The 27,996-nt window shown below is 36.7% G+C and overlaps 2 protein-coding genes across 4 annotated transcripts in view; one reads left to right on the top strand and one right to left on the bottom strand.

Moving 5' to 3' along the window:
* Positions 1 to 9: 9 nt before the first annotated feature.
* On the bottom strand, positions 10 to 13,298 carry ankrd33aa (ankyrin repeat domain 33Aa). Of its 3 annotated transcripts, XM_051095749.1 has the most exons (6): positions 13,117 to 13,298; positions 9,218 to 9,445; positions 4,781 to 5,139; positions 4,536 to 4,665; positions 4,304 to 4,444; positions 10 to 1,994 (listed from the first exon to the last, which is right to left on the bottom strand). In XM_051095749.1, the coding sequence occupies exons 3-6, from the start codon at positions 5,057 to 5,059 to the stop codon at positions 1,180 to 1,182; spliced, it is 1,365 nt and encodes a 454-aa protein (XP_050951706.1). In that variant the 5' UTR covers positions 5,060 to 5,139; positions 9,218 to 9,445; positions 13,117 to 13,298; the 3' UTR covers positions 10 to 1,179. The 3 variants fall into 3 exon arrangements, with proteins under 3 accessions (XP_050951706.1, XP_050951708.1, XP_050951707.1); XM_051095751.1 differs by lacking the exon at positions 9,218 to 9,445; XM_051095750.1 differs by lacking the exon at positions 13,117 to 13,298 and having other exon boundaries at positions 9,218 to 11,065.
* Positions 13,299 to 17,006: 3,708 nt separating this feature from the next.
* Positions 17,007 to 27,996, top strand: part of arhgef25a (Rho guanine nucleotide exchange factor (GEF) 25a) — a 100,713-nt gene continuing 89,723 nt past the window's right edge. Inside the window, 2 exon segments of the mRNA XM_051096137.1 lie at positions 17,007 to 17,612; positions 21,688 to 21,826. Of these exon segments, the coding sequence (XP_050952094.1) occupies positions 17,517 to 17,612; positions 21,688 to 21,826 (235 nt within the window). The 5' untranslated portion in view covers positions 17,007 to 17,516.

Genomic DNA, 27,996 nt, shown 5'->3' with positions numbered 1-27,996 from the left:
AATAACATGTCACACATATGTGTGTTTATTAGTCTCTTTTTGTTGTTTGTTTTATATTTCATCCAACTAGAATATTACAAACAATGTATAGTCAGTCAAAACAAACAGGAATACATAACATATTGGCTGGTGCATTATACAGTACAATTTCCATCTTGCAGTCTGATGGATAATCATGCGTACACCAGTAATAATAGTGTTACATAGATTTTGCTTTTTTAAGGGGTCATTTTAGTGCCTGGCTTTATAATGTACACAATAAGTGCTTTCCCTGAGACAAACACACAAAAAAAACAAAAACAAAATAAAGAACAAATTCATACATCCATTTAATTTCAAATGTAATTGCATAGAGGTAAAGAGGAAAGATAAATATTGTAAGTACCAATTTGCCTGTATGGTAGAAGATTTTAACTATTAAAGTGCTTGCACAATAGTGTAATGCATACAAATGACAGTAACAGAACAGGGACAAATACACTACCGTTTAAAAAGTCTGGGGTCAGTATGATATAAAAAAATTAAAACCTTCAATTATCAAGGATGCATTATTTTGATCAAAAATGACATTAAAGACATCAATAATTAAATTAAATATTAAAAAGCCCAACTTTTTGATTTCTGAAGGATAATGTGACACTAAAAACTTGAGTAAATGCTGCTGAAAATTTGGCTTTGCCATCACAGGAATAAGTTACATTTTAAAATGTACTAAAATAGAAAACAGTAACTTTATCTTGTATTAATATTTCGAAACATTTCTGTTTTTACTGTATTGAACACCTGAAGCCTTGGTGAACCTAAGAGTCAAAACTTAAAAACGGATACATTTTACAATAAATCTTACTGACCCCAAAAGGTAGTGTAGCTAAAAAAGGCTTTTGTAAAATTGTACATTACAAAGAATAATGTTGCCGTAGCATAGGCTTAAAGGAGAAGACCTGAAACAAAGAAGTGAAAATGTTCAAAATGGAAGTAAATATAGGCCTACTGGTTGTTGGAGAGGTATTAATCTTATTTGAGGTTACATAAATAAATCAGAAGTACTGTACCGCTATCCATTCATTTAAAATGACTGTGAAAAAAATATTCATCCATTCAAACATGTTTCCCTTTTAGTAGCAGTTAGGAAAGATCTAAAAGAATGATGGCTGAGCATCATGGCAACCTGTTGGAAGTTCATTTTTTACTTTTTTTCTTTGCTCCTTTATCCGTTTTCTCTTGATCTGCTTTTTCCTTTTTCTTCTCTTTTTTCCTCTCCTCTTTAGCCTCCTTGTACTTCCATATCGGTGGCTCTAAGTAACCTTTCGTTAGCTTCTTCTTCTTCTCCTTCTTGGGTGTTGGATCTCCAGACTTGGTCACTTTGATTTGGGGGACGCAGCCGGTGGGGAACACGCTGTTGCGGCGGGCCATGCTGCGTGGGACGAACTTGCGGACTCCATTGGAGGCCATGGAGAGCACGCTGCCTCTCCGCTCTGTATCGGAGCAGCACGAACCCAGCGACACAGAAGAATCAGAGGTAGATGCCACAGAGATGGAGCCATTGCTGTGTCGCATCACATGTTCCTCAAGCTTTTTCCCAGGGTGCATCTGCATCAATTCAGGCACAGCCAAGCGCTTCTTTCCAATCTCCGGCGGGCTCGATGGACACAGAGGGCGGCATCCGGTGACTACCAAGGGACTGTGGATGCTTGTGGTTATGCGCACCATATGGTCCATGATGCCATTGTCCTGGGGGTCATGTGGAAAACTAAAGGTGAACGTGGACTTTAGGCGATGGGCGACTTTCTGTCCAGTGCTTTTTGTGGCTGTGGCCTTGGCCACAAGCTCCTTCAGATCTGGCCATTCTGGGACGTATGTTTCACAGAATTGTTCAGCCTGAGGCCTGGTGTTCAGCCGTCTAAGTCTGTACAATGTCTCAAAGCGACCTGTCTTCAGAGCCCATTCTCGTATGTCCTTCCCTCTTGTGGCATCCACAACATTTATGTCAGCTCCTAGCAAAAAAGAGACATAAGAAGACCATATTACCTTTTTTCCTCATTGCATACACACTAAAATTTTAAAATTTATTCTGTCAGCCAGATAACCATATATATATATATATATATATTTTTTTTTTATGCAAATCTAAAGTAAAACTATCCAACAGCGACACCAACAGGTAAAGTTACAATGGTAGTCCATGTTTCTCCCGTCTCCCCTGAGCACACTGAGTTTTAAACCCCTAAAGCGTGCTGAAAGTTTGGTGGGGGGGTAATTGAGTATGAATGGGGGAAAGTCACTTGAAAGGAGGCAGTGCCTCCCTCCCGATATGATTAGACATGACTGGTTATGATCGGCTATGGTTGGTTCATATGATAAATCCCACCTCTTGTGTTCGCGAATCTGAATGAACAATATAATGGCGTTAATGGGAAGACTAATTAAATAATCAACTCACACATTTATATATAACCACTTCAGATATATACTGATATATATATGAGTATATTTAGTACTGTGCAAAAGTCTTAGGCCACTAGTATTTTCATCAGATAACAAATGGTTTAAAATCAGTTAAAGTCAGTCTTTTGCTGTAGTGTGTCAGTAGGAAATATCAGTTTACATTTCTAAACATTCATTTTGCCATTAATTGTAATAATCCGGTGAGATTTTTTGTGTGGAGCACAGGCTGTTGTCAGACTCCTTGTGCAAGCAGAGATCTGATCTCTCCATCAATCAATCCAGTCTGTCTTAAGAAACAGAAAAAACGGAGACAGACTAAATCCAGAAGAACTGTGGCAACATCTCCAAGATGCTTTAAGAGACCTACACCTACAAAGCTACAGTACTGTTACAATTTTTAGGCAGTTAGGCACATAAAATGAGGATGCTGTCAAAAACAATGTCATAAATAGATTTTCTTTATCAATGAACTTCTATTAACTAAAACAAATCAGCATTTGATGTGACCGTCCTTTGCATTTAAAATAGCTTTTGCCCTAGGTGCACTTGTGCAGAGTTTTTCAGGTAGCTTTGCAGGTAGGTTATTTGAAACATCTTGGAGATGTTGAAACAGTTCTTCTGGATTTAGTCTGTCTCAGTTGTTCTGTTTCTTCATGTCATTCCAGAGACAGACTGGATGATGGTGAGATCAGATCTCTGTGTGGAGCACTGGCTGGTGTCAGACTGCCTGCGCAAACAAAAATCTCACTAGATTATTACAATTAATGGCAAACAGAATGTTTGGAAGTGTAAACTGATGTTTCCTACTGACACACTACAGCAATAGATAGAAATAACTTACTTTAAACCATTTTTTAGCTAGTGAAAATACTAGTGGCGTACGACTTTTGCACAGTACTGTATATTCAGATGATTCATTTTTTTTTTTTAAATTTTCAAAAATCATGTGAATTTGTGAATTGGAATGCAAAAGGTCGGTCTGAAAGTCCTTCATTATAGTTCAAAAAATCATCTTTATTTTGTTAAAAAATTGTTTTAATAATTAAGTTAGTATAAAGTTGAGCTGAGTAGAATTTGTGGCTATAGTTAGTTTGGTATGAAATGCATAAAAGCTTAAACATTTAATTGGTGGTATGACAAGAAAATACAGGTAAAGTTGTTTTTACCCCACCAAGTGGCCACTTTGGGTATAACATCCATATCCATATAGTCTTGAATAAATAACCAGTATTTACCTGTCCTGTGCCATTACAAATGCAATACAATTCAAGACCACCACATTAGAGCAAACAATAACATCATTATTGTAAAGACTGTAGAATTGGTTGTATTTAAATAAGTGAAAACCTACTGATATTTTGATAGTTGACTGCCTTCGTTGTAGGTACAGTGTAGTGAGTTGTCACGTCTAAATAATCACCGTTAAGTGCACACATGGCTAATCCATTACTTGCCGTGAGGGCTAAACGATTATCCAAGAGATCAGAAAAGAAAATATCCTCAGGTTCATCTTTTAAACCAGCTCACGCTTATATTGTGACTGTACTGTTTAAATCAGGTTTGTCATTCTCTTTTGAAATATAGTATGTACTACTGTATATAATATATAGCATATACAATTGAGTGTAAAAATGTTTTAACACCTGGCATTAACAGGCCTTGTGTTTATGCTGTTCTACAGCTATTTTTAAAGATTTGCTCTACTTTAGCAATGTTCTGCGATGAAAAAGCAACCCTTGATTTTCAATAATATGCACCAATTCACATCTTCCAGATTGCCTAAGGGAAGCTGGCAGGATCTTACCTGTCCAACCTAGCCAGTTTGTAAACTGCTTATTACAGTCTTAAAATAACATACCAGCCATGAGCAGTGAAGCCACGCAGTCATCGCTGCCTTGCATAACTGCCTTGAGGAGTGCGGTGAAGCCTCGGTTATCCCGGAGCTCCATGTCCACACCGCTGAAGAAATTTAGGATGTAGGTGAGGATGATTACGTAACCTGCAGTATTTACAGAGGGAATTAGTACCTTTTGTACCTTTGATTTTTTTTTTTTGTTTTTTTTTGTTTAATGTGTTAATAAAGAGCCTACCGGCCTGTGCAGCGATCATGAGTGCAGTGTTGCCATCATTATCCTGGTGATTGATATCCAGAAATGGGCACTGGTTGAGTCCATACACGAGATCCAGAAAGCCTTTTGAGACTGCCACCATCAGACCGTTCTATCAGAGAACAAGAAGATTTGCCAGCATAGAAATTGATGTAAACCATCTCCTCAGCCAAATTTCTGTTACATGGATGATGCTTTATGAGTGATAAGGTCGTCTGACTCCCTACCCTGCCATTTATGTCTAGTTCCATGACTTCGTCTCTTGTAACACCCCTTTCCAGAACTCTGTGGAGGGCTGCCGCATTGTTCTTGGCACAGGCTTGGTACAAGGTGTTGGCAGAGCCTCCACTGGCATCTTCCCGTTCATAATCAGGGAGCACGGAGTCATCTGACAGCACACTCCCAGAATCTGAATCATCCTCTGAAACTGACAACTCAGAGGCATCCTCATCTGGACCGGAGCCCAGATTTGGATCTTCCTGCACCGTGACTTTAACCTCAGCCATCTGGCCAGCACGAGCCAGGACTCACACGCTCAGCATGCACTTCATCATCATCTGCGTCCTCACTGCTCCCTCCATGGAATCTGCGAAGATAAAGGCAAAGTTAAAACCACCCTTTGATTGCACAACAAAATTTACTGCCGTACAGATGAGCTCATTTTTTCCTCCCCATTAATTAGGGAGCAAAAAACATTTTTCAAAATAATGTACACTGCCATTCAAAAGTTTGGGACCAGTAAGTTTTTAAATGTTTTTATTATTATTTATTAATTAATTTATTTTTTAAAAGAAATCTTTAATGCTCATCAAAGTTCCATTTATCTGATCATAAAAAACAGCTTTCTATTTTAATATACTTTAAAATATAATTTATTTCTGTGATGCAAAGCTGAATTTTCATCAGCCATAACTTCAGTCTTCAGTGTCACATGATCCTTCAGAAATTCTAATATGTTGATTTATTATCAATGTTGGAAACAGTTGTGCTGCTTAATATTCTTTGGAACCTTTGATATTTTTTTCAGGATTCTTTGATGAATAAAAAGTAAAAAAAAAAAAGAAAAAAGTATTTATTCAAAATAGAAGTATTTTCTAACCATATTTTCTTTTAAACAAAGACAGAAAGAAATACTTCCCCGACCCCAAACTTTTAACAGTAGTGTATATTGTTACAAAAGATTTCCATTTTGTATAAATGCTGTTCTTTTGAATGTATTATTCATCAAAGGATCCTAAAAAAGTATAACAGGTTCCAAAAAAAATTAAGCAGCTATATAACTGTTACAAACATTAATAATTAATTAGCATATTAGAATGACTTCAATAGGATCATTTGACAAATTGCAATAATATTTAACAATATCACAGTATTTTTAATCAAATAGACACAGCCTTAATGAGCAAAAAAGACTTTTTTGAAAAACAATAAAATCTTACAGATCCCAAACTTTTAAACGGCAATGTGTTTTGTCTCATATACCAGTAAAATTATTTAAACAACATCAGAACAACTTAAATTCACTTGTAAGCAAAAATTTATCACCATATTGCATTTAAAAACATGCAAAAAGCCAGGACTTTAACAAATTTCAGTGAGGTTTATGGTTAAAGTTAGAAAAAAGGAGTGTGCAAAAATTTTCTCACTTTCTTTCAAAGTGTCAGTGTTTTTTTTGTTTGGTTTTTTTTTTTCCCACAAATGCCACTTACAGAGTTCCATAATGACTTTATATAATACGAAATTGTATTGTTTTTAGTATGTTTAGATATTTTGTACTGGGAAACAAAGTAAAAATACCAAAAAAAATTGTTTATTAATTTTCTTAACAATTTTTCTTCAAGGAACAAAAAATTGGCAACAATGGTTCCATCATTCCTCATTCATGGAAACGTTCCATCACAAAAAACATACTCTATAGTGAAAAAAAGGTTCTTTCGATTTTTTTAAAGGTTTTTCACACTAAAAAGAATGTTTTTTTTTTTTTTTAAACTATTCACTCAAAGCCACTTTTTGAAGGCCTTATTTTTAAGTGTGTACAGCGATGCCACAGAAGAACCATTTTTGGTTCCACAAAGAACCATTCAGTCAAAGTTCTTCAAAGAACCTTCTCTTTCTTACCTTTTTATAATCTTAAGCACCTTCTTTCGCCAAAAAGAACCTTGTGAAACAGAAAGGTTCTTCAGATGTTAAAGGTTCTTTATGGAAACATTTAGACAAAAAAGGTTCTTCTATGGCATCGTGAAGCACCCTTTATTTTTAAGAGTGTATAGTGATCTTTTTGTACCTATTTGTGGCCTTTTAGGATTTGATTATGTAATTACATTTAAACAATTAAAATCTAATTTTATTTAATTTATAACAGGTGGCACAGTGGCACATCTCAGTCAGAGAGCGGTTTGGGGTTAAAGGGGATGAAGAGTCTCACCTGAGGTGAACGCTGTTGTGATTGACAGATGGTAATCTGCATAACTTCACTTAACTATGCTGTAACAGGCTCAAGGTTTTGCTATAGCTATATCTGGGATAAGGCTATTTATAGGTAAAGAATTACAGGAGAACATAGTTACTATTATTTATTTTGATCGAAGGCGGAACTTACGAAGCACAAAGTTTAAACGACTTGATGAATGTGAATGAGAAGGAACCTATGAACTTTTGTTCAGGCTGTCTGAAAATATTCAAAGGAATGTTGAAAACAAGGTCAGCAAGTGTACGCCAAACTAAGCATACTGCGAAATGAGTAATCATTTCACAAGTCAAGCATAACACATTGATATTATGACTTTAATTTCTCCTAATGTGGTTTTTTAATGAGAATAATATGCTGAAATGAACACTGGTGCAATTCTGTAAATGGTTTGGAAAGAGCATATTGCGCTAATAGCTCAGGAGAGCAGATTCGGTTAGTCACGTTAACCTCATGAGTAATATTTTTGCTTATGTGTCAGCCAAGGCCTGACTCTTGACTAATCAAAATCATCATAGTTAAAACCATTTCCACTTCCCACTTTTGAATGCCCAGAGTGAGGCATTAAAGAAGGCACTTAAAGGCATAGTTCATCCGAAAAAGAAAACCAGCTTTATTTATTCCCCCTCAGGCCATCCAAGCTGTAGATGAGTTGTATTTCCTTGAAACAGGTTTGGAGAAATTTAGCATTACATCACTTGCTCACCAATTGATCTTCTGCAGTGAATGGGTGCCGTCAGAATGAGAGTCCCAACAGCTGATAAAAATATAATAATCCATACAACTTTTTGAGCTTTTTGCTTTACTTGTGGATTATTTGGATGTTTTTATCAGCTAACTCTCATTCTGATGGCACCCATTCACTACAGAGGATCCATTGGTAAGCAATGGATTGTTTCGATATTGTTCCTGAGAGTACATTTTCAGCAAATTGTAGTTTTTGAACAAACTATCCTTTTAACCTCAGGTTACTCGTGTGAGTCTTTAATAAAAGCATCTTCTAAATGGCTAATTTCTTACTTCTTTATAGAAAGTGCAGTCACATGCAGCAGTGTTATTAAAAAAAAGATGCAAGGCAAAATTTGATGTAAATTTTTGCTCATGCATGAAAAGTCCCATTGTTTGAATCTTTTAAAAAAGAACATATTTGCTCTCACAGTGCTTTCCCAGCTATATTTAGCCATTGGTAGCATAGTGACCAGTGCAGACTGACATGGAGGCACTGTGTATATATGTGTGTGTGTGAGAGAGAGAGAGGAAGAGAATAAGAGACAGAAGGGGGTAGCGAGGATGGGAAAACATTCCCTGTTAGTGCCACATAAACAGTCTGTCCTCTGAGAACCACAACACTGTCCACATGCTGGTTTTGCTCTCCAGACCATAGAATTACAATAACACTGTCCCACTGTCAGCCCAAATACAATACTGCAGTACCAGTCAAGCTTAATGCACATATGTTTGTTTAAGAGAAAGTTTATATTTTTAGATGATGGTCGTTTCACTTCTGTTAACTGTCTACTTTTAACCAACCTTTAGTTTCAGTGGTCCTTTTTAAGTATTCCAAATTTAAGTGTAGATTATTACACCACACGTCACACCATAGGGCATTTAAAGGTATTTTGACACGTGGTTTCCAACAGTTTGGCTCCCATATGCAACATCTGCACAGATACATCAATTTTAACTTATTTTATGCTTATTAAGCATTATATTACCTGGAAACATCCCAAAACAGAATAAATTAAATTTGTGATGCAGGTCCACATAAACATTACAAATAGGAGGTAAAACTCCCTCCCTTCTCCTAATTTACAAGTTAAAAATGTCTTATTTACTTCCTGTTATAGCCCATGCAATATATTTAAGGATCCCCAAGAGACCGCCCAGTTAAAAACTGATTTTGGGAGTGATTCCACATTGTTCATCTTGTTACATTTTTGTATTGCACGATGAGGGCACTCACAATTTCCATACAATTTTGCTTAAAATGCATAAATAAATAATAAAAATAACATTTTGAAATAGCCAAACATTATTTTAAGCTTATAGGCAAAATCTATGTTGTTTCTATAAACTTTTGTCAATTGTTCTTCTCTGTTGTAACACTTTATGTACCCTTTCAGCAATTACACTCGTTTCCCCAAGCTTTCAAAAATCTATATGCACCGAATCAATAAGCACACCTATTGTATCTCACCATTAAAAGTGCTCAGAAGATGTTTTAGTGTTGTCCACGTCTCTCTGGGTGATCAGATCATTGCTTCTGCTGTGTCTGTTTAGTCCTCCCAGTATGGATTCTTACTGTAGACTGTCTGATCCCACAGGACAGAGCCGTGTCCCTGCCTGTCCCCTCCTCCCAGCCATCTGATCGGACACTTAGGCCTCCGATCACTGAAGAATCCTTCCAAATCTTGACACAGGTGCTCTGTTAAGACAGGCATGTTCACTCATCCTGATTACAGAAGATTTGTGGATTAACATTCAGAAATGGCAGCTGCCAAGAGTCTGTGGTTGTAAGGTTGCCACTGCTTCATTTCTCCAGTTTGAGCTGGCATGTTTCTCTTTGGTCCTTTCTTATTGAGAGCAACAAACTATTTCACTGTTAACTAGGGATTTTATTGCAGATTTGTGTTGCACAGTACAAGCACTAAAGAATTGTACACTTAAAATCCTTAAAACAGTAAACCTCACACAGCATGTGTTCACTGGGAAGAGTATTATGAACTTACATTCATCCTGCCACTAATTGATTTTCTAGTGAGTTGTATTGTATTGTTCCTTTCCTGTTTATGCCTGGCACGTCTTCAAACCGCTTGTGTCTTACATGCCCTGAAATAGCTATGGATCAGAATGTGGTAGAGTTTAGCCAATTAAAACAAGCTTAAGCATATCAGAGAAGCCCAGGTAACACTTCATGCCACACATCTTACAGCCAAGCACCGCTCATCTTACAGCAGTCACGTGAAAAATCAGAGGGGCTGAAACCGAAATTAACCAACTGTGATTAATCTGTTCCAATATCATAACTGTTTCTTGGCCTATCAGTGAAGGCACTTGTTATTTTAGGCCATGTGGATGTGTAACCAATTAGATGAAAATCTAATCATTTCCATGCATGACATGTACTTAAGGTAATTGTAATTCACTTCCTTCAGTTCCTTTTAATTCAGTTCTGTCCTTGTTTTAAGGAACTTCCAAAATCCCCTCAAATTATGATTCACTTTAAACAAAGCATCTCATTCACATAGGGGTGTATGCACCAGGGTCGGGAATTAACGAGAGCTTGTGGCAAAAATGCCACCAAAATGAACAAAAATGCCCCATGAATTCAGGTCAAAGGGGCAAAAAATGCCCCTGCACATTTAAACAATATAGTACGGCTGTTGCGATTAAAATAAAATGTGTAAAATTAATGAAATGTGTCAATTTCCGGAATTACATTTAGATACATCCGATTGTTTTTCAGCACTGTTGTGTGCAGCGTTGAGCCATATGACCATTCAAACACGTTTCTGTTGAGCTTAGGAATGCATTGGCCAATCAGAAACTGCCCGTAGATGTGTTGAGTACGCGTGCTTAATAGAGATACACATGTTAAGTATTACAAAATAACGGGTAGAAACTTTATTTTCATGCCAAGTTTTCAAAAGATAACATATTTAAGAGTTTGCTGTGTACAATTTGAGGTCAACCCCCTTTTAAAATCTCAAAATTCTGTTCAGAATATTATTATTTATTTCTGTTTCTGTTCTGCTTTAGCCAAGGAAAATATCATTTAGAGGAAGAACATGAGGAAGGTTAAAGGTAAGCAGAAATGGGGAAAGTGAGTTAACTGTTTAAACATAATAGTTTTAAATGAACATGTAAATGCATATTCTATAAGTTCTGTGTGTCATATAAGCATGATATGTAAGCTGTATAGTTCAATCAATGACGGAACAAAGTCATGTACAGAGATTGTACACTGCACGTCGAAAAATGACGTCCTGACCAAGCGTCAGTATGTGACGAGTTAACACACCGTGCAGATACAATGTAAATAAAAGATTAATTTTGTAGTTTCAGTAATTATAATGGCTGTTTTTGCAAAACTTGCGCTAGACTATGGACTGACATGTTTATCTGTAAAGCCAGAAAGTGACGTGTCCAAAATGCAGACACGAAACAAAAATGTTTTTATATTGTTTTCTATATCGATATTAATAATCATTATTACAATATAAATTTTAATAAATAATCTAATCTAATAATGAATCTACAATAATGATTTTTGACATAATATTGCAGCCCTATGAGCTCCTGTTTTTTTACATGTATTTTAGAGTTCAAACTGTCTATATTGACAACAGTTTAAACTATTGATTAAAGTAACTGGGTGAATAAAAGTATTTGACATAGTATGGTGATTATAATAATAAGGTGATATAAAAATCACTCTCACAAATGTAAAAAATACCCCTGGAAATCAATTCCAGGTAGCAAATATTGCCCCTTAATTAAAAAAATAATTTTCTGACCCTGGTATGCATATATTAGCACTTAAAATGTGTGTACAAGTGCTTTCGTGCTGAAATCATAATAGGTTTGCACTGTCAGGTCAGAGGAGAAATTGTTGGAGCTTAAAAGGAGGCTTAAAAGAGAATCAGCTTTCCCAAATATTATCGATTTGACTGCACTGAAAATACTGGATAAGAACTAACCTGACACTTCTATGAGAACTGAACTGGATAATGACAATTTGTCTTCGGGAGAGCTGCCTTTGAAGTTGTTACATTATTGAGGAAGCTTTGCAACATTGCCACAGTGACTAAATGGAATTGAATCAACACCAAACACAGTTTATCTGAATAAGATTAATATTCTGTAGAGAGCTGCTTTTATAGCTGGATAGAATTTGTTTCATAATTGACAAACTTTAACATCTGCCATTGAACTTAATCAATTTCTCATTAAACTGACCTGACGTAAACAATGATGACTGCCTTCTGTAGAGCTGAAATGTAAGTAATTTTATAATTGTTAAAACTTTTCTGCTTTAAAACAGTCTGTATTATATAAAGCACTACATAAATACAATTGACCTGTCTTGACATAAAATGTATTCTAAATGCATATATTTAAAACCAACAAGTGCATACAAAACTCACACACTCCCAAAGGCCTTATTCATCCACTGTGACTTTGAAGGAAGAACATTTTCTGCCCACATAAATACACAAAATGTATGAAATAATTAGTGAGGACCAGTGTTCTTCATATTCACTTCTCTAAACTTTCATCATACTGTGAAAGCAGAAACTCTTAAAGTAGGGCACTTATGCATGACATCATAGTATCGTGAAAAACCACAAGAACAAACAGACAAAGTACAAGGATTTCAAATTCAATTATGTTTATCTAACAAATGGGGCTGACACGTTTGCTGGTTAGCCACAAAATACATTCTGGCCCACGTCATGAGGGCCTCGGAATGAAAAATCGGAACAAAACAAACGCGAGTGATTGGAATGGTGTATTCCAGATGGAAACCAATTTTTACTAAATCCACTGTTTCTCTATTTATAGCAGCCCGGTTCCAACTCGAACAATCATTTCAAATTCTCCGTAGTCAGTAGCATGTAATTCATTCTCATAAACACGGATTTCCATTCATAGCCCTGGTGAAAACCAGCATATGCTGGTAGGTATGTTTTGATGCTGGTTTAAGCTGGTCCTTTGCTAGTTTATGCTGGTCCTTAGCTGGTTTATGCTGGTCCTTTGCTGGTTCATGCTGGTCCTTGACCAGCAACATGACCAGCAAAAACCAGCAAAGGACCAGCTTCAACCAGCATCAAAACCTACCTAACCAGCATTCCAGCATCAAAACATACCTACCAGCATATGCTGGTTTTTTCACCAGGGAGTTCTCCATTTAAGACCACAATGAGACCAAAAACACAAATAAGTGCAAGTTATTATCCTCATTTCTTTATATGCAAAATATCACTTTAAAAATACAGTTAGCCTATATGATCCTGGCTTCATGAGTATGATAGTAAGCCCATACAGAACCTGTGTGTAAAGTGTTTGTTCAGTGCAAAGCAAAACCAGCCAAACCTTCAGGTAGTTTAGAGCAGGATCACGTCAGCTTGCTGGATGAGTTCTGGAATCTGGAGAGCATGTAGAGAGGTGATGTGCGGCCACAGTTATTTTCTCAGACTGTTGACCTGAAGCAGAAGAGTTATTGCAGTGCAAAGACTCAGGAAATGAGGCAGAGAAAGAGGAAGCTCAGCTGACCTTAAAGATCATTCAAGTGGGGTGACTCTCTCCACTAGAGGCGAGAGAGATTTAATAGAAGAGAAATCTGATATGTGTTGGTTAAAATGTGTTCTGGTAATATAAATACCACGCAGATTAGATACCGCAGTGTTTACTGTTTTACAAGTGCTCTTTAGAGGGCCCATTCCTCATCGAGCCAGCAGAGGGCAGCAGACTGCACCATTACCGCATCTGTTACTAGATCGGGTGTTGTTTATGTAGTGTTCTCAGGGTACTCGGTGTACCAACACAAAAGCGACCTCAGCGCAGTTCAGTACTTAGTTTTGACATGGTTAATTTAAGTGTACTTTCATACGCGTAACTTTTATGAAAATTAACTTTCCAAGTCATCATATTCGTGGAGACAGCTGTAATTAATGAGTTTGTGAACGCACACTTAACAAGAAATCAGTGTTTCAGTGTCTGTCACGGTACAAACTGTGTTTACACACACACACACACACACACACACACACACACACAGTGCCCAATTGTAATTCTAATTATGTGCAATTATAGCATAATTATATACAGCACACAGCCGTTACGTTCAAAGTACTGAATGTCCTTCTAATGATATGTTATGAACTTTTTTTTGACATCTAATGTTTGTTCCAGAGAGACTAGCACTAGCTAGTCAGATTTTGTCATTCTAGCTCTCTTTATTAGTTCCATATGATGTCTGTGTGTGTGTGCATGTATGAGGTGAGTGTTTGCAGGATGACGGGCTACTGAGCACTAAGTTTAGTCACAAAAGCAGTGCTAAAGACAGCCATGTGCAGAGTTATTATTAGACTCTTGGCAGTGTTTCCAAGCCCATCTTTACACTGTTTGGCTCCAGCTCGGAGGGGCTCAGGCGGATCACGTTCCGCTTTCCACCATCCTCCTCTTCTTTCACTCTCAGCGTCTATGAACATATATACTATCACAGAGGAATCTGTCTAGATGAAAATCCGACTCAAAACTGTGTTTGGTTTGGGCTGTAATAAGAGAGAGAGAGATAGAATAGACTAACATTTGTAATTGTATAAACGTGTGTCTTGACTTGAGGCCAGGTGAAGAGGGAATGAGCAGCAGACTCAGGAATGTGTATGTCTGCTCTGCTCAGAAAAGCACGCATATATATTGTGGGCCACCCAAGTAAGTGTATCATGACACGGTCATTCATTTAACCTGGAAAATATCGAGGCTAAAGTAAGCATGGGTCTCGCACAGGTTCTAGACAAAAGTAAACAAAGCCTTTTTTTTTGGTGGGATAATTTGATGAGTGATTTCTAGCAGAATACATATGCTACTTGATGAAAAAAGTTAGGTTTTGTTTAGTTTTTTCAGTATATTTATATTTATTTAGTATTTCAGTGCTGCCAAAGTATGTTTAAAGGTGTTAAAAGCAGTGGCTAGTGGGATTTGTCATTTTTAATTTAATTTGACAGTGGATTGTAAGAGGTTTTTACGCTGTGTATCTTAATTAATTTGTGGTCATTATTTAGAGTCGTTTAAATATACTTTGTTTTAGCGTTATCTGTAAAGCCCGAATATTTTAGGGTTTTTTCCCAATTGACCTTTCACAAACTGCTTTGACAGGCAATCTGACCAATCATAAGGGTGAATCCGCCATTCTGTCCGACAAACAAATTAGACAGGAGAGTAGATTAACTGGTGGACTGAAACTAGACTGAAACGGCAAAGGACCTCGAGACAGGAATCAAACTCTGGTCGCCGTGAACGCATTTGCGCTGTATGTCGGCGCACTAAACACAAGGCTATTGGTGCTGACTTGTTTGAATTTCTTAAAAAATGACAACATTTTAAAGCCGAGACCTTGTTTCATACCACAAGTAACCTGCTCTGCTTTTTGCTCCACAATGTATTTTTCACTGCGTTAGAACATGATATGTAGTGTGAGAGCAGCATTGTTTGTCGTATATAGCAATAGCAACTAAGGAGGGTGGGTTTTTGCGAAGGGTCAGTTGCTTTTAATGTTTGTTGTTTATGTTTTTTTATATTTTTATGTTGCTTAATTATGCTTTTTTATTTTATGAAATGTTTTCAATTTAGTTTTTGTTAACAATATTGGTTGTTTTTGGTGTAGAAGTGACTTTAATTATATTAATATTAATGACAATGCATTTACATTACATTACATATTCCATATCCAGCATCATATCATAAAATGGACACAAGTCTGAAATGATGTTGATAAAGGGGTACTTGAGACTTATGAATAATAATATATATAACATGAGACACTACTGTTCGAAGTGTTTTGTTTGTTTTTGAAAGAAGTCTCTTATGCTCATCAAGACTATTTATTTGATTAAAAATACAGTAAAACAGCAAAATTATTACAGTTATTTAAATTAACAGTTTACTATTTTAATATATTTTAAAATGTAATTTAATCTTATGTTGGCAAAGCTGAATTATCAGCAGCCATTACAGCAGTCTCCAGTGTCACATGATCCTTCAGAAATCATTCTAATATGCTTATTATCAAGATTGAAAACAGTTGTGCTGCTTAATATTTTTGTGTAAACTGGAACACATTCTTTGATTAATAGAATTTATTTTATATCATTATATTTCATTTATATAAATATATAATTTATTGCAACAATGTAGAAGTCTTTACTGTCAGATTTGATTCATTTAAAGGGATAGTTCACCCAAAAACGAAAACTCTGTCATTAATTACTGACCCTTATCCCGTTCCAGACCTGTAAGACCTTCATTCATCTTTAGAACACCAATTAAGATATTTTTGATGAAATCCGACAGCTTTCTGACCCTGCATAGACAGCTGCAACTGACACATTTAAGGCCCAGAAAGTTAGTAAGAACATCATTAAAATAGTCCATGTGACATCAGTGGTTCAACCTTATTTTATAAAGCTATTAGAATACTTTTTGAGTGCAAATAAAACCAAAATAATGACTTTATTCAACAATTTATCAATTAAATTGTGAATATTTTTGTTTTATTTGCGCACAAAAAGTATTCTCGTAGCTTCATGAGATTAAGGTTGAACAAATGATGTCACATGGACTATTTTCATGATGTTCTTACTACCTTTTTTAGTTTGAATGTGTTGTTGCGTTTCTGTCTATGCAGGGTCAGGAAGCTCTCGGATTTTATCAAAAACATCTTAATTTGTGTTACGAAGATAAACAAAGGTCTTACGGGTTTGGAACGACATGAGGGTGAGTAATTAATGCCAGTATTTTCATTTTTGGGTGAACTAATCCTTTAATGCAATCTTACTGATTAAGACAAAAAAGTTGAGAAACACTTTATTAGAATCATGTTTAGAAATTTCTGGCAGCCTGCTCCCCCTCAAGCCTTTGTTGTAAGTTTTAAAGTGGGCAGCCATTATGAATTATATCTGACAGCTTCTGTGTCGGTGCCCTGAACCCAGCACAGCTGCCTTATTTGGGTTATTTGCTGCTTTTTACGCTTGCACCATGCCAAAAGCCATGTATCATCCATTCAGACCGGATGGGAAACAAGAAGAGCGAATGATGGTGAAAGTACAAGAAGAAAAGGAGGAGGACAAAGAAGTAGGAGATAGAGGAGGAGGACAGAAACTTGAGGATTATTCTAAGAATCCGTGTGGTGTTGTGCAAGGGAGGCACAACAGAAGATGAAATTGATGTAGAGAGGGTGGAGAGGAGTCGGCTGAAGGGGTGGTAGATGCACGCAGCCAATGACAATCCAGAAAGGCTGACTCATGAGCGGTTAGATGTTCTGTTCACAAAAGGTCCCAAAAGCCAGGGAACTTGCAAAAACAAGTTACTTTTCTCAAAGGAAAGGAAAGGAGAAAGAACAGAAAGCTATCTTTTTACGGTTTGCTGTGGTGTGGTTAACCCTCTCTCAGGAACAACCCTGGATTTAGGGGGAGGGGGAGAGAGGCCTGACTGAGACCCAACGCAAGAACTTCCCACCTGTGTGAAGGACAGGAGCCAGAGAAGACGCTTTAGTCTGGACAACAGCAGTCTTTCGTCCAAACTAGACAAAAACAGACCATCCTCCTCCATAATTCATTTTTTATGTGCAAGAGCGTTCCAGAGGATCATACAAAATTGGAGCCGGGTTGCGAATCAAAGCTCTGGCACAACAAACCATAAGACAGAGAGGGATTTTGAAAGAGGGAGGGAATATCGACAAGCAGATTCACATAGACAGAGGCTTCTGCTGGAATATGAAGTCTCTTCCAAAGAACCAGGGACGAACCGATCAGATTTTGGGCGCTATGGCGGATATGCTGACATCTCTGGCGATACCCAATCAGAAGTGGGTGAGTGACCTCTGTGGCCTTTCAACTTTGTACTAAGTTGCTGGTTTGTAAACTATACTAATGCAACACATGTGTGACTATTGCACAATTACGTCTGTCATAATTTTGTATTCTGTGCTTTGAGAGGTTTTAAGTTTCATTTAAAGTAGCATTTGCTTTGATATATGTGAAAATGATTTGCATCTAACTCTAAATAATGAACGACAGCTGGTGTTTGAGAACAGTTCACATGCATTTTAAATTTACTGTTAGCGTGGTCATAATCGTAATTCACCGAGCGGTTCCTGTTATTTTTCCAGAGATGATAAAGATTAACGGCCAGTGAAATCAGAAAAAGATGCACGATAGATATAACGATAAGCTTATTGTTGGTCTTCCAATCGAACTGGCTTGAGTTCTGCAATTATTGTGTGCCAGTTTTATTTGCAGACGTGCTCCAGATTGTGTATTTGTAAATCTGAGGAAAAGAAATGACAGATGAACTTTAAATGTGAATTGTGTCCTTCCTCTGTACATGTGTACTGTTTCAGAAGAACAGTTGATATGAAGATTAAATGGGCCTTTGTTTGTCAGCATCCATGTTTAAAATCATGTCATAACAATGGCATCTAACGAAGAACATATCACAGATAGGGAAAGAATGGAGGGATAAACAATGAAGTCAGTCAGAGAATGACAGAAGCATTTCGGAGGAAAACTATGCAAGAGCGCCGTGACGGGTTGCACTGACAGACGAAAGACACTCTCCTGGGTGTTTAGGAGAAATTTAGAACACTTGCAGGCACAGGAAACTAGCGCTGATTAAGCCATCGCCTCATAAACAAACACATGCATGCCGTCTACTCAAAATAGCTGTCAAGCTGTAGGTCTGACTGGCTGTTTACTGTTTTTTCAAAAATTTACAATTTTTTTTCTATCAATCATGTTTTTTTTTTTTTTAGACCACTCTGGTCAACCTGTCACACAAAGACATCATAAGAACATTAAGAAAAATTTTGAATATTTTTAACATGTATGTATGTATATATATATACAGTGCAAATAGTTTAAGAGCAACAATGCAGAGGGTTTAAAATACCACTCTTTTGCGTTTTTAGTTCCACTGCCCTTGCCAAAATAAAGTCTGAAGAGAAAAACATTTGCATGAGGAATGTTAAGACTGGTTGGTAGGAAACCTTCTGCTAAGAACATAGAAGTAAATGTGACATATATAAAGTACATAAAGTACCATTTCACTATCAGTCTACTGGATAAACAATCACCAAAACATTATTGTTATGAAAATAAAATCTTGCAGTGATAGCCAACCTTTTAGTCCCTTAAATATTTCTTTCCAAAAAATATTTATTGGCAGGCTTCAGGAATTGTTATGGCTCAACCTAGATAGGGCAAAGAGAGCAATACTGAAAACATACTAAATTTATGATTAATTAAAGGGATAGTTCACCTAAAAATTACAATTCTGTCATTAATTACTCACCTTAATGTCGTTCCAAACCCTTAAGACCTTTGTTCATCTTCGTAACACAAAATAAGATGTTTTTGATGAAATCCAAGAGTACCTTGCAACAGCAATGCAACTGAAACATTTAAGGCCCAGAAAGGTAGTAAAGACATTGTTAAAATAGTATGGGTGGAAAAATATTGATTCACATTATGAATCACGATTCAGTCCTCTAGCGATTCGTACCGATCCACACATTTCAAAAATCGATTGTCTAGCTAATATAATAATAATGACATGATGTTGTCGGAACAAAAAGGTGAAACTCATCTGTGACAGCCAGTGTTGCCAAGTCCGTCGTTTTCCCGTGGAATTGGGCTACTTTAACACTCTTGCGGCGGGTTGTTTTTGATGTCCGCGGGTTGAATCGACCCCGATAACGTCATATTTCGCCCCTGAAATACCAGTTTACCTGGGGAACCCTGACAAAAATACTTGTGTTTTATCCCCAGAACACGATTTTTAACAGGGACCTCCTCGAAACGCGATTGGGCTAGTTTTGGGGTAGTTTTGAGTAGCAAATGGGCGGTTTTTGTTGTGAAAACCTGCCAACCCTGGTGAGAGCAGTGTATTCGGATGGAAAACGAACAACACGTTCTACTGAGCCACTAAAGGGAAATGGTTAGATGCTTGCTAGCGGTAAGTTAGCCTGTTACATTACTTGTTCACTTACCACATGCAGAGTAAGGGGGGATTACTGACAGGACGATGGCGAATGATTTGCAGATCCCGAGCACTATTGACAAACATATAAACTTGTAAAATGTGTGGTAAGTACTGCCGCTCCATTGTAAACACGGAGTATATGTGAGAGCGAATTTTAAAAGTGAAAGTAAAAAACAAGCTCGCGTTCATAAGCGATTTCAATGCACCGCGTATTAATAACGGCTCCCTGATGCTGTCAATTTATATACTGTACAATTACCCAATGATATAATTGCTAGTGGAAGCACTGAAATATAAATTTTCTTCCCATCTCCTATTTATTCTCTTTAGGGTTTGGTAGTATACATAATTTCCTTTCCGACACGGTATTTGGAGTCCCTAATGGGAAGTGTAAAATATTTTTGATTTATTAGGAAGTTAATAGTTAATAGGAAATACTGATTTCTTAAGTCAGGAATACCAATACTATAGACTGGTGTGTTTTTGTATCAAAATATCAAAATACCGGTGCATTTGACGTCTAGTGTGCACAATAAATTTGATGAAAAATCGTGAATCGATTTTTAATCTAATCGTGAGGTACCAAAAGATTCATTCATGGTTCAAACATTATGTTAAGAGAAGCTAAGAGAATACTTTTTTGCGCGCAAAGAAAACACATACAATGGCTTTATTCAACAATTTATTTTCTTCCATAACAGTCTTTGATCTGAACGTCCATCTCTCTTAGTTAATCGTCTGTATATTCGGGTTCAAATAAGTGAGGCTGGGCAAAAAATTGCAAGTCATCCTCTCTGTTGAAATCTTCAGACGTGTTCATGAAGACTGTTTTATGTACAGCGTGCGTCTTCCTTTGTTTTAGAGACAAGGCACAGCGCATCTAAGTTCTTTGTCAGAAAGCCAGCTACGTTTTTTTTTTTTTGATTTGGTAGGATAGGACAATGAAGAGCTGACAGAAAGCAAAGTGGGAGAGAGAGGGGGACGGGATCAGGAAAGGTCCTCGATACGGGATTCGAACTTGGGACGCCCGTAGTGAAACACCTCCGAATTTTGGCGCGCTGCCCACACGCTTTCGGTGCGACAGGCTTCTGCGTTTTGACGATGTCCATACTACCTTTCTGGGCCTTGAACGTGGTTGTTGTGTTGCTCTCTATGGAGGGTCAGAAAGCTCTCGGATTTTATAAAAAATATCTCAATTTGTGTTCTGAAGATGAACGAAGGTCTCTTTAATCTATTGATTCGTGTTCACAGACACAAATTTCCCCTTTTTTTCGTGTCACTCAGCACGATTTTCAATGTAATGTATTTTAATAGGGATCGGTGCAAGAATCTAAGCTGACCTAATGACACAATTAGGCACAAGACACACTAGAGCCAATGCCATTTCACAATCAAAGCTGACGTAATGTTTACTTCCTCGGGTGCCAGTTTTGAATGTGCACGGTAAACAGACGGTTTTACGGCATATTGTGTATGGAGACGGTGATCGTTTTTGCATGCGTTCTTCGCACAAATCAATCGGTTTACCTCGAAACACTTGGTATTTTTTTACTTTAAAATAAACAGCGTTTGTTGTCATGTGTACCTGTTATATCTTGTGTTTTATATAATATACAAATGGGTAGGTTTATGGGTGGGATTGGATTAGGTGCTCAAACACGTCTAAATTGTGTAAGTAAAATAACGTTATATCAGAAATTACCGAATATGTTGCAGTGGCAGAAAGAAAAACATGGTGCAGGCACAAAAATGACTCCCTATTGAAATATATTGAAAATTCTGCTGATGACACAAATTGCCATGAGACTGGGTAATTAAAAGTAATTGATATATGTCATGATATATACCGACAGCTGAAAATACACATTTTAAGTCTAATTTATGACTGTCCATCTTTGGTCATAGAGCTCGGAGGGTATTGAGCACCTGAGTGTGACACAGGAGCAGAAAACAGGGAAACAACGCCCGTGGGACACAGAGGGTCTGAATTGGGATGATATGTCCCGGGACAGCCTGGAAAGAGTACGAAGAAGAGACAGAGCAAGTAAGACACAATAACCATATTTGGTCAAATGCTGCTTGACTTGACTTTTAGCAGGTTAACATACACAACAAGAGTTGCCAGTGATCAACTCCAACATGATGGATATGGAGCCAAAGCACATTAAAAAAAAAAAAAAAAGAACGTGAAGTTTGAAAATGGACTTCAATTTTGACCTTAAGTATCAAGGAGTGTGTATGCCAGTGTTGATGTTGATGCAAGTCCATGTTCCTGTTTAAAGCAGCTATCATTTCTGTTTTACTACGCCTTTGTCCTGCCACATATGATATCAGAAGTTGTTTTTATCCACACAATGTACTTAATGACAGAGTGATATCCTTGTTATGGTCTGAAATAGGCGTCTTTCTGCTGCACTCAACCCGCAGTACAAACAAACATTCTGGCATACGGTGTTTAGGGTTTGCCAAATATTTACAAGTGGAGTTAACACTATCAGCATGTTTTGGGTGCTTAGATGAAATTATAATGGTTTCAGCATGGGCTGAAAATAACCTCACCTAAGATTTAAAGGCGTAGATTGATTTCCCTGAAAAGTGTAAACACTGTGGCGCTATCAAAACACTGATCTGTTTGTTTGACCATTCCATTAGTAGTATATTAGTAACAATGGCTGAACCAATGGCAAGGGTTTGGGGCTGCACTTCCTGTTTGTCTGACCAATGGAAGATGGGGTGTATATAAACAACCTGTTTGAAAACACTCTGAATGCTTCTCAGTACTCACGGTTCCTTGCTTCTCCAGCCTATGACCTGGAAATCCTTCATCGTTAAGATGCATCTAGAAAAAACAAAAACACACATAATTTACATAAAACATTCATTTCAGCACCTAAATAATACTAATAATCACTAATAATCAGCTTTTAATCCACCTTATTTTTTCCTAAGAGTGGGCGCGGCCATTTGTAAATTGGGTCTGGCTTCCTGTGTCGTTCGCTTCTAGATATTTCTAGCTGTACAAAATGGCTCGTTTTGCTGCTTTATATTGCTAACTGGTATGTCTTACCATATTTTTTTAATTTATTACACACTGGTTTGTAGTGCAAACAGTTTTATCATTTACTGCACTTTCTCATTCTTCTCATTATTCACTACAGTGGCTAATGAAAACAGCATACTTCCGGGTTGAAAAATAAGGTGGATGATCATGTAGCTGATCTTAAAACTTCACTTCTAACAAAATGTGTGCTACGCATAAGGTTTATAAACTTAAAAAAATATCCAACATTTTAAATAAAACATGGAAAAATAACAACAATTTGAATAAAATGTAATATTTAATGACTTATAAATCTTCATAAATAATAAGTAAATAAATACTAACTTATCAGATGCATTATTCCCCCCCCCCCCTTCACATCTATCACAATAGTTTTAGGACATTTTTTATCTTAAGTCAAGTAAGTAAACAAACACATTACCTTCTTCTGATTCTTCAAACACAAACAACAACACCACTAGGTGGTGACAAGTAACTGTGTATTATGAGTGACTCACTGAATCATTCAAACGATTCCTTCAAACGAACTGATTCATTTAGGAAACAACTGACATGAATCATCAGTGAATCTTTCAATTAACAGATTCGTTTAAACATACTCAAATAAACACCAATAATGCCTGTTGCTTGGAGACAGCAAACACAGCAAAACTAGACATATTCACTGGCGTATTATGTAAGTTAGTCACTTCTTGTTTACTGAAATATCCCTACTGTTGTAGTGAATATCAACACAGCCTGCTTGTGTGATATTTGTTGACAGCTGGATGCAATTACAGCAGGAAAACGCCATTTTTTTGGTCTGTATTATTATTTTAACTGCAGTCCAACAATGAAAGTCTAATGCTGTGAGTGAATTTAGAGAGAGAGCTCTTATCAGATGGGCTCTGTCACAGGGCTAAGCAGGTGGTTAATGAACCACACCCTGTAACTGTATGCCTGAACTGATAATCAAACTTATTTAATCAAGTTGTAGAGGGGAAACAATCTCTGCTAATCTTCCATGACGAAAACTGGATGAAAAGCTGCCCTGAACAGCTTCCAGATGGGAGACCCACTCGCCTGCCTTTGCCCAATGTCAGGAAAAATGCACTACTTGTTGTAGCTATGATTGTTTGGAGTTAAACACAGTTCATCAGAACAGAAAAGAGCTTTGTAGTGGAATGGGTGCTAGATACTAAGGTATGTGACATGTAGCCAAACCACTAACTGTTCAGGACGTGGTGTATAGGAAAGCAAAGAGCCCTAGGATGTTTGTTGCAAATGAGTCTGCTTAGATGAATTGCAGTGTCAAAGCTGGAGCTTCTAAATATTAGTTTAAGACATACCAAGAGCAAGCGTCAGTGCCTGTTTAATTAGGGTTGCTTCCTTACTTATTTTGTTTACTTTTATGCTATTAATAAAAAAAAATTCGGTAACCCAAAAATTAAAACTTATTTGCATTTTCTTTATTCACCATAAGATTGTTCTAAACCTATCCACCTTATTTCCCGTAAGAGTGGAAAATGTGTCTGGCTTCCGCTTCCAGCTATTTTTACCTGTACAAAACAGCTCGTTTTGCTGCTTGATATTGCGAACTGGTGTGTCTTGCCATATTATTTTAATGTATTATCTTAATTATGAACACACTGGTTTGTAGTGCAAACAGTTTTACCCTTTACTGCGCTTGGTTATTCTTCTTGTTACTTCCCTATAGCAATTAATGAACTGGAGGTCTCGCACATTCACAGAAAACGGGTTACTTCTGTGTTAAAAAATAAGGTGGATATGACTTTCTTGGAACACATAAGAAGACACTGTAGCACTTGCAATTACGCTAAATGAGGACTAATGCTTTCAAGCTTTAAAACAGGATGTAAAAAGCACCATAATGTGTCATAAACACCAAAAGTTATCCATGACTTCATCTGCTAAAGTACAAGTCTTCTGCAGCTGTAAAAAGGCACACTATTCGCTGATGATCTGGCCTTCTAGTGAACCATTAACCACTGTCTCTATCATCAAAAAACGAATTAAGTAACCAGGGCTGTTTTCCAACAGCATCATAAGCCTAAGTAGATAATAGCACCAGTGGTCTCTGCGATCTGCTTATGATAACAATGCAGATCACTTGAGTTCAATTGAATCACTTGTTTTGTGCACTGATTAATTGAGAAGATTCAAATCAAGAAGATTTGATCACAAGTTAGACATGCCAGAGAGTTTCAAGTGAATATTGATTAAAAGGAGTAGTTAATCCAAAAATGAAATTTGCTGAAAATTTATTCACTCTTGGCCATCCATATGTATTCTTTAAATTGGGCTGTTTCTCATTCAGAGCTGTTCATTCAAGGCTTCAGAACATAGCACATGAGTTGTAAAAAAAAAAATTTAAGATATTGTTTTTGCATTCTGTTTTGAAGCTAAAAGCCTGTACCTGTTCATTGCAATTCCAATTGAAAATGGCAAATGGAGAGCATTACTCAGTTGTCTCCTTTGTGTTTCACAGCAGATATTTGGAACTACATGAAGGTGAGGTAGCAATGACATAATTTTTATTTTGGGTGAGCTGTTGCTTTAATAGCGGCCTGTTTAACCAAATAAGTTCTCAAAAGCGCTTTAGCCGTTTTGTCTCTTCAAGTTAATACTTTTCAGTTCCCCATCAATAAGATCTGAAGGGCTCAAAGTGGAATTTCCATTCCTTGCTTGGTCTACGGCTAAAGAGGCCCCTGCGTTACTAGAGGAGCACAGGAGATCACCCATCTGTTAAAGATTAGAAACAAGATGCTGTTTAGTGGCTTCAGTGGAATCACGGGACAGTGCCAACATTGACTAAATCACATGCAGACGTGTAGCTTGCACACATTCACCCTCTTTTTTTTTTTTAATACTATTTCTTCTCTTTCTTACCAAAAGCTTATGTCCGGCAGTCCATTCAGGACATTTCCTTGGATAGAAGCCCTCAAGTCGTCACCAAATCCCCACTCTAGGAGTCTTGTAGCACGTCATGTAGCTCTTTCATAACAGGGTGAGCTGAGGATGACTACACAAATGTGCAAAACAACACGTATGCCCTTCCTTTCCTATCTTTGTCTGATTGAAAGCTGAAAAAATGCAACAAGAGGAAGCAGAAAGATATGCTTTTTCCAAGGTGAATGGCTGATACATGTACAGTTTATAAGAATATGACCTCCGATAGTGAGAGTGACATAATCAGATCCCTGTGCTGAGATAAATTTGATTGCAATATTTTATGTGGAGAAAAAAATTGTCTTTTAATATTAGAATTATTTGTTGTTGGGAACCCCTTGCAGAATCTGTGAAAATGTGAATAATTTTACCAAATTAGGAGAGATCATACAAAATGTATGTTATTTTTATTTTAGTACTGTCCTGAGTAAGATATTTTACATAAAAGATTTTTACATATAGTCCACAAGACAAAAAAAAAATAATGCTGACATAATTAAAATAACCCCTATCAAACGTTTGGGAGCCCCGGATTCTTAATACTGTGTGTGGTTACCTGGATGATCTACAACTGTTTTTTTTGCTTTGTGATGGTTATTCATGAGTCCCATGTTTGTCCTGAACAGTTAAACTGAGCACTGCTCTTCAGAAAAATCCTTCAGGTCCTGCAGATTCTTCAGTTTTCCATCTTTTGAATATTTTAACCCTTTTCAGCAGTGACTGTATGATTTTGAGATCCATCTTTTCACAATTGAGGGACTCAAACACAACTATTAAAAAAGGTTCAAACATTCACTGATGCTCCAGAAGTAAACATGATGCATTAAGAGCTGGGGGTGAAAACTTTTGAACAGGATAAAGATGTCCAAATTTTCTTATTTTGCTGAAATATCATTTTTTTGCATGCTTTTGAAGAAGACAAATTCAAGTACAGTTTACCTTGATCTTCAAATTTAAAAGGTTTTCACCCCCCCGGCTCTTAATGCATCGCATTTCCTTCTGGAGCATCATTGAATGTTATGTTTGAGTCTCAAAATCATACAGTCACTGCTGGAAAGGGGTCAAATATGCAAAAGGTGGTGGAAAACTGAAGAATCTGCATGACCTGTAAGAGTTTTCTGAAGAACAGTGGTCAGTTTGACTGTTCAGAGCAAACAAGGCAGTGTTTCCCCTACGTTCACAGCTTTGGATGGGGCAGGGGTGCTGGTACTCAGCGGTACTTTTTTCCCGGTACTTTACTCTCTGTATAAAAACAAAAACATTTATTTCAGTGAAAAAAAGGAGTCCACAACTCTCAATTTCAACATTTTGAACAATAGGGCTCTACAATTTTTTTCATTCTTTTTCAGAAATGTTTGTCTTTTAATATTTCTGATAATCAAATGAAAGCATTAAACATTTTTTTATTTTTAATGAAATGAAAATTAAACCCTTTTATTTTTTTGGCAAACAGAGGTTTACTGTTAAATTTAATACATGAAAGAAAATTTGTTTTAAATTATTAAAAATGTTTTTTTCTACAATTAAGTGGTTAATCTGCTTGTAATATTTATCTTTATTATTTAATCTGTTTTATTTAAATTGGCCAGAAATAGAAATATATAAAGACGTACATTATACTGTGCAGAAGTAATACAAGAGTAATATATTTTTGTTACATGTCAAACCATACTTTTATTCTGACAGGTTGCCGTGAAGTTTCTGTGTGTATACAGTATGATATGATGCTAGTTTTCTAAAATGAAACGGAAAAATTTACATGAAATGACTCTCACAGCAGCTCTGTTTATGATTCATGTGTTCATGTCGTCATATGAGACGGAGAGGCAGAAAAGCACATGTGCTTCAATATTTGTGCAGTAAACAAAACCGTGTTTTCGCCATTCATACATTCAGAGCCAAGCAGAACATGCAGGATTCATATCTAAAACGTCTTTTTGTGTTTTAATATTCAACATTAGTCCATATTGTGATTTGAATTAAGTAATAGGCCCAATTTTGATTTATTTATCCTGAAATTGTAGACATGTAGAGACAGAAATGACATGCCGGCGTGTAAATAAGATATATAACATAAGACCATTTAGTTTGTTTAATAAAAAGACAAGATAAAGACCTGTTCTATAGGAAAGGAAACGTTAAATGACTTTTGTTGACTCATCACAACCATCACAAAACAAAAAAACAGTCAAAGATCATCCAGG

The sequence above is a fragment of the Labeo rohita genome, chromosome 23 (genome assembly GCF_022985175.1).
Source record: "Labeo rohita strain BAU-BD-2019 chromosome 23, IGBB_LRoh.1.0, whole genome shotgun sequence".
NCBI lineage: Eukaryota > Metazoa > Chordata > Actinopteri > Cypriniformes > Cyprinidae > Labeo > Labeo rohita.
Note: the sequence above shows the minus strand (reverse complement) of the source record. Positions and strands in the feature narration are given on the sequence as shown.

What these genes read in the sequence shown, in the direction of transcription:
- ankrd33aa (XM_051095749.1), bottom strand. Translation starts at nt 5,059, where the DNA reads ATGGCTGAGGTTAAAGTCACGGTGCAGGAAGATCCAAATCTGGGCTCC. An exon ending in AACTAGACATAAATGGCAGG is followed by an intron (nt 4,666 to 4,780) that starts GTAGGGAGTCAG and finishes GTTCTCTGATAG; the next exon opens with AACGGTCTGATGGTGGCAGT. An exon ending in CATGATCGCTGCACAGGCCG is followed by an intron (nt 4,445 to 4,535) that starts GTAGGCTCTTTA and finishes TAAATACTGCAG; the next exon opens with GTTACGTAATCATCCTCACC.